We start from the raw sequence: 10793 nt of genomic DNA, 5'->3' as shown, positions 1-10793 counted from the left end.
AACTCATTAGGTCAATTGGCAATAGGTCATTAACATGACTGGGTATAAAAAGAGCATCTTCGAGTGGCAGCGGCTCTCAGAAGTAAAGATGGGAAGAGGATCACCAATCCCCCTAATTCTGCGCCGACAAATAGTGGAGCAATATCAGAAAGGAGTTCGACAGTGTAAAATTGCAAAGAGTTTGAACATATCATCATCTACAGTGCATAATATCATCAAAAGATTCAGAGAATCTGGAAGAATCTCTGTGCGTAAGGGTCAAGGCTGGAAAACCATACTGGGTGCCCGTGATCTTCGGGCCCTTAGACGGCACTGCATCACATACAGGCATGCTTCTGTATTGGAAATCACAAAATGGGCACAGGAATCTTTCCAGAGAACATTATCTGTGAACACAATTCACTGTGCCATCCGCCATTCCCAGTTAAAACTCTATGGTTCAAAGAAGAGGCCATATCTAAACATGATCCAGAAGCGCAGACGTCTTCTCTGGGCCAAGGCTCATTTAAAATGGACTCTGGCAAAGTGGAAAACTGTTCTGTGGTCAGACGAATCAAAATTTGAAGTTCTTTATGGAAATCAGGGATGCCGTGTCATTCGGACTAAAGAGGAGAAGGATGACCCAAGTTGTTATCAGCGCTCAGTTCAGAAGCCTGCATCTCTGATGGTATGGGGTTGCATTAGTGCGTGTGGCATGGGCAGCTTACACATCTGGAAAGACACCATCAATGCTGAAAGGTATATCCAGGTTCTAGAGCAACATATGCTCCCATCCAGGCGACGTCTCTTTCAGGGAAGACCTTGCATTTTCCAACATGACAATGCCAAACCACATACTGCATCAATTACAGCATCATGGCTGCGTAGAAGAAGGGTCCGGGTACTGAACTGGCCAGCCTGCAGTCCAGATCTTTCACCCATAGAAAACATTTGGCGCATCATAAAATGGAAGATACAACAAAAAAGACCTAAGACAGTTGAGTAACTAGAATCCTACATTAGACAAGAATGGGTTAACATTCCTATCCCTATACTTGAGCAACTTGTCTCCTCAGTCCCCAGACATTTACAGACTGTTGTAAAGAGAAAAGGGGATGTCTCACAGTGGTAAACATGGCCTTGTCCCAACTTTTTTGAGATGTGTTGTTGTCATGAAATTTAAAATCACCTAATTTTTCTCTTTAAATGATACATTTTCTCAGTTTAAACATTTGATATGTCATCTATGTTCTATTCTGAATAAAATATGGAATTTTGAAACTTCCACATCATTGCATTCCGTTTTTATTTACAATTTGTACTTTGTCCCAACTTTTTTGGAATCGGGGTTGTACATACATACATACATACATACATACACATCCCTATATACACACACCTCCCCATACATACATACATACATACATACATACATACATACATATACCCATATAAACTATATCTATTATAAGCATACACCTTCACATACAGTACGCATGCACAACCCACGCACACAGACACGAAAAGTAACAGAAAAGTGTTCTCATAACACTTAGTGCTACCCATCACCTCCCTCATCCCTGTACCTCTTGAAAATAGTATCTTTGAACCTCATTTTAAACTGTTTCATGTTTGGACACTGCTTCAACTCCATGGTGAACCTGTTCCATAGTCTCACCCCGCTAACTGAAACACAAAAACTTTTCCTGTTTGTACGAAATAAAGGAAAATGTCAGGACACCTGTCCATGAACTGAATCTCAAGAGAAGGTGGGTCATGCAGCAAGACAACGACCCTAAGCATGCAAGTCAATGTACCAAACATGGTTAAAGAAGAATAAAAATTATTTCTGCATAAAATACAAATGAAAGAATGCCACAATGAGATATTACAATGCTGTTATGTTGCCTTTCAGACATCACTGATGTGATTTTTCAAGCTGATTTGATTTTTTCGTGTTTACAAAGTATCTAAACAAGCATAACTTTCTTCAGAGGTTCATATCTAATACCAAGGAAGTTCTGAGACTTCCAGTGGTTCATGATTTCTGTGCAGCCAAACAAAGAGCAAATAAACATTTGTTCATCACATGCTAAGCATATAGTCGAGTATGTATAGCTGTGTGTCATCTGCATACTAATGAAACCAAATATTAGGCTATTGGATAATAATCAGGCAACAGAGACCCAGAATTGATGCTGTGTGCAACATAATATACTTGAATGTGTAAATAGCCAGTGTACCATAATAATGTTGAAAATTTTCATGAACATCATGAACAAAAAAAGTGAATATTAGGGAAGGTGTGTAGCAGCAAAAATGAGGAATGTAAGACTGAACTCAAACTTCATTTGCTGAAAGTTTATTTTGTTCACTCAATATATATTGGAATTTAATTAATTATAAGTGATACAAAGGGAGTGATGGATTGTTAAACAAAAAGAACATTTAATTAGCACGTTACTAAAAATCAAATATTCCTTATAATACCTAGAATGATTTCTGTGAAGAAGAAACTAATACAGTTGAGAATGGAGGGCATTACGGAGGGATATACCACAGAATAAACCAAAGGCTGAAGATTACTGGATATTGATAAGTATTCTTCCCATTTTACTGAGCATCTGTTTCCAGCAGCAGTCAGAGATATCACACTTATTCCTGTCTATTCTAAGTATGGAAGGAAGGAAGGAAATATTTATTTATGTGGCATTTTTCACAGACAAAAGCCATTGTACCCGTACAGCATCAAACTGGAAATGAGGAAAATATTTTATCTTTTGTCTTTCCAGGCCTGGAAAGTTAAAGATGTTCAAGATCTTCCGGACCAATCTGCCTGATCTTCATTGTGATGGTCTTCAGAGAGTAGTAGTAATTTTTCCAGGACTGCCATATGATCCCTGTGTTTGCTGTGCTCACACGTCCATACTTGTACAGGCCATTGGGGTTGGCTCTGTGACAATAATAATATCTGTAGTAGGAGTAGTAGTAGTACCAGAAACCACCATTGTACGTCTCCGCACAGTTTCTTGAGTAGGATTTGTCAAAGGTTGAAAAATACCTCCCATTCACATAGGACAAGGAATCACCTGGAAAAGACAAAGCAGAGGACAGTGTGAAGGACAAAAAACTCAAATCTTCTGTAATATGTCAAAGATAGTGGAAAGAAAAGTGTTTGGATTGTCCTATGCTGACAAATCAAACCTGTCAGGTGACTGTCACCAACCCACTGCTGCTTAAGTGGATTTGCTGAGCTCCACGTTCAGATTATTAAGTCTTCTGCATGTAGTTCACACCTCTGACATTGTTTTATATACTCATGTCAAGAACACAATTTGACATGAGATACTAAATGGGGGTCATTAAATGATAATGTTTGTGGAAGGTATAGGCACATTTATCGCACTTTAAATTCACTATTTAGATTTGCTGAATTCATAAAATTATGTCAGTGTTTTGCATTAATTTGATGCACTCTGCTGTAAAGGAAATGTGCTCATAGTGTGAAGGATGATTTGACTAAGTGCTCTTTTGTTACTTTACAGAGAAACTTTATCTTCACTCATAATTGTATCCATAAAAATTTCACGTTGAAATCAGTGGTCATGTCTGAAATTTGAATACTGGTGTGTGTAAATTCAGTGACAGAAGTGGTGTTTACTGATTTGCTCACCTGCTCCTCCATTGATGTAGCCACCGATGTTCAGCCTGTAGTAGCTGGACTCTGAGTCGATGTAGAACAAAGTGTACTGGGCGTAGGCACTGCCTTTCTCAAAATCCTCCATGTCCACTCTCAGCATGTACTTGTCAGTGTTGGTCATGAGGAAGATGTTCTCCAGACCTGGAATTCATTTTTAAAATGATTTCAAATCATGAGTTGGAAAGAAGGCGGCACGGTGGTGTAGTGGTTAGCGCTGTCGCCTCACAGCAAGAAGGTCCTGGGTTCGAGCCCCGGGGCCGGCGAGGGCCTTTCTGTGCGGAGTTTGCATGTTCTCCCCGTGTCCGCGTGGGTTTCCTCCGGGTGCTCCGGTTTCCCCCACAGTCCAAAGACATGCAGGTTAGGTTAACTGGTGACTCTAAATTGACCGTAGGTGTGAATGTGAGTGTGAATGGTTGTCTGTGTCTATGTGTCAGCCCTGTGATGACCTGGCGACTTGTCCAGGGTGTACCCCGCCTTTCGCCCGTAGTCAGCTGGGATAGGCTCCAGCTTGCCTGCGACCCTGTAGAAGGATAAAGCGGCTAGAGATAATGTGATGTGTGATGTGATGTGATGTGTGAGTTGGAAAGATAAAGAGATAAATAATTCATATAGACACAGGTGATGTTGGAAAATTTCACAGTTCACAGTTTCTGCAGTGAGGAGCAATGCTCTGCTCAGTCTGTCAGACATCATTGGAAAAACCTTTCTGTGTTAATTAGTTAGTTTATTCATAGCAGAGCGGAGCACCATACCTAAGAAAAAATGGTAAACACATCGAGTCGATTTTTTGTGGTTTGTCCGTGTATGTGTACGTGTACCACCACTCATACACACAGCCTAGTTGTCAGGGTTAGTAATTACCAGTCATACACACCATGTAGGGCGGCACAGTGGTGTAGTGGTTAGCGCTGTTGCCTCACAGCAAGAAGGTCCGGGTTCGAGCCCCGTGGCCAGCGAGGGCCTTTCTGTGTGGAGTTTGCATGGTGTGCACGTGGGTTTCCTCTGGGTGCTCCGGTTTCCCCCACAGTCCAAAGACATGCAGGTTAGGTTAACTGGTGACTCTAAATTTTCGTAGGTGTGAGTGTGAATGGGTGTCTATGTGTTGGCCCTGTGATGACCTGGCGACTTGTCCAGGGTGTACCCTGCCTCTCACCCATAGTCAGCTGGGATAGGCTCCAGCTTGCCTGCGACCCTGTAGAACAGGATAAAGCGGCTACAGATAATGAGATGAGACACACTACCTATGGCCAGTGCTAGCCAGTAAAGAAATAAAACAAAAGAGACTGGCTATGATATAAGAAAATTCTACAACCCAGAAACAGATGGGAGCTCTGCTTTTAGGCAGTGCCTAAATCTATATATTATAGCTAAAGGGGTCCCTCATCTAGGGTTAGAGTTGAAAAACTGATCTCTGATATATCTATTCAAGAAAAATCAGAGCCATTATCTACTCCCAGGTGATCAAGGTTGCTTTGATGAGGATATTTTGTTCCGATGATTAGAAAATGCCACAGTGTTCTCTCACCTAGCCAGTATTCACCCGCGGCATTACCAAATCCTTCCTTATACTGCTCCCATGGCCGGTAGAAACTCTCATTGCCATCAATTCTCCTCTGAATCACCTGGTTGGTGGATTATACAACATGATGTACATGTGAAAACAAAGCATTGGGAGTATATGAGTACATTTCAGAAAACCTGAATTGTACAAACTGTTACCTCACATTTATTTACCATTACAGTTACATTATATTCTCAAACAGCCTTAAAGAGATTCATGTTCTCACTCACAGTCCATTTCTCATCATCATGGCCATCACTTTCTGCACAGCCCATATCACAGTACACCTTCACGGGTTTATTAGGCCCTGCTGGGTAGATGGTGTACACTCCACTGGGAACAGGGGCACTGTGATTTGAGTTGATCCTTATTTTGTACACATCCTCACAGTCCAGCGGCTGGGACATGTTAAGGATATGAGCCGAGTGGGCCAGCGAGGACATCGCTACTATCAGCAACAGCAGTATGACTTGATTCTGTAATAATAATAATAATAATAATAATAATAATAATACATATTAGACTCATTTAAAAATCCCACAATCATAAACTTATCAATCTTCATAGGGATAAATAACTTTTTTTAATTAACAGATTAGAAAAAGGGCAAGAAATGACATAAGCTCACCATAGCTGTGAAGATTCTTTCTTCAAAACAAAAGCTAAAAATAAAATAAGGATAATGAATAAATGCAAATACTTTTCTGTTCTCAATCATATTTGAGCATTCTGAAGAATTTGGAATTCACGTGTTTAAAATGACTTTGGATTTATTTTATTTTAATTTAATTAATTAATTATTCATTATATTTTTCTGTTAGAAGTAATTACTTGCATTAGTATGACACTCACCTGTGCAAGTTCTAGTATACAGAAGTCCAGGTTAATTGCCTGCAAACTGAGACACCGGCAACATTTACATCTCTTTTATATTGCTCTGTTACCATCTTGGCAAAAATCCAAAGTGTATTCTGTAAGAGGCTGAGCTGGAGGAAGTCTGAGGTTGACAACATTTTTAAAATTCCAGCATCACCATTAAAATGGATATACTGCTAAAGTTGTCAAAAGGCGGCACGGTGGTGTCGTGGTTAGCACGGTCACCTCACAGCAAGAAAGTTCTGGGTTCGAACCCAGTGACCAGCGAGGGCCTTTCTGTGTGGAGTTTGCATGTTCTCCCGGTGTCTGTGTGGGTTTCCTCCAGGTGCTCCGGTTTCCCCCACAGTCCAAAGACATGCAGTTAGATTGACGTGGGGCGGCCTTGGGCTGAGGTGCCCTTGAGCAAAGTACCGAACCCCTGACTGCTCCCCGGGCGCTCTGGGCTGCCCACTGCTCTGGGTGTGTGTGTGTTCACTGCTTCAGATGGGTTAAATGCAGAGGATGAATTTCACTGTGCTTGAAATGTGCATGTGATGAATAAAGGTTTCTTTGTTTCTTCATTAGTCTCTGGTATTCCACTAAAATGTAACCCAAGATATCCATGCAATGGTTCATCTCTTGAAGACTTCAAGTTTTAAAACACAATTATTATTTATAACACAAACAGAATTACATATTTCTATTGTTCAACTACAACTTAACTGAGATTCTGGTTCTTCTGCATTCCTGTCTTGTCTTGCATTGTTTTTTTTTTTCTTTTTCAGGAAGTTCACCAGTCAAACCATTACAGTAACATTCTTAATTACATTGGCATTCCTTACCACCACACAAAACAAATGCGTTGAGCCCTGAAGATCAGATAAAAACAAAGTTGTGGGGCCCTGGAGCATTTGACTGGAAAAAAAAAATGTGTAGACATGATTTCTTTTACTTTTGATACTGAAGGAACACTGTTTTTCATCTAGGGGAAGCCATGGCCTAAAGGTTTAAGAAGCAGCTTTGGAACTAAAAGCTCACAGGTTTGATTCCCTGGACCAGCAGAAATGGCTGAAGTGCCCTTGAGCAAGGCACCTAACCCCCCACTGCTCCCCAGGCTGCTCTGGGTATGTTGTGCATCACTCTGGATAAGAGCATCTATTCAATGCCATTAATATAATATAATGTAACATGTCAACTAGCTAAAAATCAATCATGAAGTGTTCATATCCCAACAGCACCCAGAAAAGAAAGAAAATATTAGAAGTCTAATGCAAAAAAAATAACCCTTGCCAAAGCTCACCTTTTTTTTTTTTTACAGCACCCCAATTGAAAAGTTCAGGTTCTGAGCACAGCAATATCATCAGATGAAGAACCTGCACCTGTGGCTTTAGTTGCTACTCAAATTTGTTCCACGGAGACTTTACAGTTTCTAGACTTAGCAAAGCTAGATGATGTGGTCAGCAACACTGACCACAATTTTGCCATTCTTTCTGATGGCCAGCAATGATGTCTGACCAAAAGCAATATGAATTTGTCAAACGTGGGCCAGTTCAAATAAAACATTTTGATTTTCATGAAAATGAAACTGCTTGTCAGTGCACTGTTGACAATTACCACATGAAAATGAAAAATGGAGAGAAAATACATATGAACTGACTTGTCTATTCACTGAACAGTGAGTCTGTGTCCTGCTTCTGTTGCACATTCTTTGAAAGAGGATGAAAATTGGCTCTTAGTAGTGGTGGATTTCATTCAGGGGTCAGCCATTTAACTGAAAATGCAAAAAGCAGAGCAAATATTCAGAGCTGCCACAGAGAAGCAAAACAGCCATCACCCTCAATCATGCTAGTCAGGAATCAGATACTCATGGAAAGGTGTATTAAGAAGAAATGTTACAGAGTTACAAAATAAAACGGTGAAACCAGAAATTTATTATACTGTAGTTTTAACATGAAGTCTCTTTTGTTGAAGTTATAAATCATTCATTGATGGAAACTTGAGTGCAAAACTGTTCATGACAACTGCAGTCCTAAAGTTAGCAAGTCAACTGGAGTCCTCAGACATGAATGTATTACTGTACATGTCCAGAACAATCTACCAAGTGTGACTTTCGACTGTCCATATGGGGCCGTCCTCCACAGGAGCAATGTGATAAGACTCCAGCCAGATGTAGGGCATCAGGATGGATCAGGCAGGTCCGAGGAGTGGAAGAGGTCAGCATCTTACTGCTGTCTTAGGATTGACATGGAACGCAGAAGGACAGGCAGAGGGAGGGGTGGGAGAGAAAGAGAGAGAGAGAAAACACAGGTTGTTAGGTATGCCCAATATCACCTAATGAGTAAGAACAGGATACATTTTGCACTGAGTGCAAACAGGGACTCTGTCAAGACTAAATATGACAGTATAACAACAAGGAGAGATCCAGAAGGTAACACAGACATGAGGGCACCCTGGAACATAAAGCATCCAGCCATCAACAAAACTGAGTGAGCGAGGCGATGACAGCAACCATACATCCCAGTTTACCAAAACACTATGCCTGAGGACCCTCCAGATCTACTCCTTTACCTTATAAAAGCTATTAACAAAAGACTTGACGAAACAGATATGTTTTCAACCGAGACTTAAACACTGAGACTGTGTCTGAGTCCCAAACATTACTTGGAAGGCTGTGCCATAACTGTGGGGCTTTGTAAGAAAAGGCTTTGCAGCCTGATGTAGTCTTCACTATATAAGGTGTAGGTACAGTCCCTTTTAGAAACTACATTTCCCATCAGCCCACTTCCGCATTGACCTGTGTCATGCTGGGGCGGGAGCACCAACGAGGGCATAAGACAAAGAGAAACACCCAGTTCTTCCTCTTTCCGTCGCGATTGCAATACTGCAGACATAAAGAGGCCGCTCGCATCGCGGGCAAACCCGAAAACACCTCTTTCTTGCAAGATCCACCATTCAGCGCGATTTCTTTGTTTACCACTGGCCACGCTAAAAATCCAGAATAGCGCGATTTTAAACTCAACTTGAGTTATAACCGGTTTATTCGTATTAGAAGTGACATCACGACTGCTGCCCAAATGCAGTTTTTAATTAAAAGTTGGAAGCGACCGGATTCTTTCTGACTAAGCGCTGTGCATATTATTCTGATCAGAGACTTTTCCTCATGAACGCTGAAGTTCGGACCAAGAATCCTCTGCTTTCCACGGAAACGACCCAAGTGCTCCGCTAGACCAGAAAGTTCTCTGCGCCTTCTACAGAAGCAGCTCACGTGTTTCACTACGGTGAAAAACTCAGTAAGACTAGGCATATTTTGGGCATAATTAAAAACTAGTCTTAGGAATTAGCTTTATGAAGTAGTGTGAATTTAATTGTGCACACTGTAGACACTTAGTGTGTTGTTGAGTTGATCATTGTATTCTACAATTGTTCTCTCTCCGTTGTTCTAATAGATAGATTGCTGCATGCTTCTTTGCTATCTTTTCCAACACTCTTAGTTTCATTATTATCAAGATTTCAGGGGATTTGATAATTTTATAAGTAGGTGGAATTCCTTTGTCTCAAGGCAAACCACGAGGTGATTCACTTCCCCCCAACACCTCAGATAACATTCCAAACTTTACAACCACACACACACACACACACACACACACATACTCAAGTATATGACCATATCATCATATTTGTATATATATGCTGACATTATTCATTTTTTAAATCTTTGTTATAATAAATTCATTTATTATTGAAACTGTGTCCTTGTTTGTTGTGTCTAACAAAATTCTTTGAAGCCACCCAATCTCCCAAAGAATTCAGAAAGGTGTATATAAGTTATGTAATATGGTAAGTGATCATAATAATTTGGAATATACCATAATTTAGCTGTTTGGTAATTTATTATTAAGCACCAGGATTAATGGTATGATTTACTTTGAATGATTCACTGATTGGGCGGCACGGTGGTGTAGTGGTTAGCGCTGTCGCCTCACAGCAAGAAGGTCCTGGGTTCGAGCCCCGGGGCCGGCGAGGGCCTTTCTGTGTGGAGTTTGCATGTTCTCCCCGTGTCCGCGTGGGTTTCCTCCGGGTGCTCCGGTTTCCCCCACAGTCCAAAGACATGCAGGTTAGGTTAACTGGTGACTCTAAATTGACCGTAGGTGTGAATGTGAGTGTGAATGGTTGTCTGTGTCTATGTGTCAGCCCTGTGATGACCTGGCGACTTGTCCAGGGTGTACCCCGCCTTTCGCCCGTAGTCAGCTGGGATAGGCTCCAGCTTGCCTGCGACCCTGTAGAAGGATAAAGCGGCTAGAGATAATGAGATGAGATTCACTGATTCACTATGAATGATTCACTGATTCGATTCACTTGAACGATTCACTTGAGTGATTCACTTCAAACGATTCAAATGAGACTGATTCATTTTAATTATTAACCTTCAAATTTAATGAGACTGATTTAATGAGATCACTTAATAATTACCAAATGCACCTACAAAGGTACCAGCAGTTAGCCTGCACCTTTTGATCTAAGTAGGCGTGGCAGGTCAAAGGACCAGAAGTTCACTAAGGTACTGTGATGTGAGACCATTCTGTGCTTTAAAAGTTTAATAGTAGTATTTTAGAATTAATATGAAATTTGATTGGGAGCCAATGCAGTGTGGGTAAAACAGGGATGTTGTCATATCTTATAGTTCTAGTAAGGACTCGT

General features: G+C 40.9%; 1 protein-coding gene across 1 annotated transcript; it reads right to left on the bottom strand.

Moving 5' to 3' along the window:
• Window positions 1-2487: 2487 nt before the first annotated feature.
• On the bottom strand, window positions 2488-6115 carry LOC132866843 (microfibril-associated glycoprotein 4-like). The gene is made up of 6 exons (XM_060899617.1): window positions 6093-6115; window positions 5869-5902; window positions 5471-5716; window positions 5205-5301; window positions 3653-3820; window positions 2488-3068 (listed from the first exon to the last, which is right to left on the bottom strand). The coding sequence occupies exons 2-6, from the start codon at window positions 5869-5871 to the stop codon at window positions 2782-2784; spliced, it is 801 nt and encodes a 266-aa protein (XP_060755600.1). The 5' UTR covers window positions 5872-5902; window positions 6093-6115; the 3' UTR covers window positions 2488-2781.
• Window positions 6116-10793: the final 4678 nt, after the last annotated feature.

Source organism: Neoarius graeffei, chromosome 18, assembly GCF_027579695.1.
Source record: "Neoarius graeffei isolate fNeoGra1 chromosome 18, fNeoGra1.pri, whole genome shotgun sequence".
Classification (NCBI taxonomy): domain Eukaryota; kingdom Metazoa; phylum Chordata; class Actinopteri; order Siluriformes; family Ariidae; genus Neoarius; species Neoarius graeffei.
The sequence above is the reverse complement of the archived record's forward strand: the minus strand, read 5'-3'. Positions and strand labels throughout refer to the sequence as shown.

Excerpts from the sequence above, each read along its gene's own strand:
- LOC132866843 (XM_060899617.1), bottom strand. Across the intron at positions 3,821-5,204 it reads CGCGGGTGAATACTGGCTAG|GTCTGGAGAACATCTTCCTC; the intron begins GTGAGAGAACAC and ends AATGAATTCCAG. Across the intron at positions 3,069-3,652 it reads CTACATCAATGGAGGAGCAG|GTGATTCCTTGTCCTATGTG; the intron begins GTGAGCAAATCA and ends TGTCTTTTCCAG.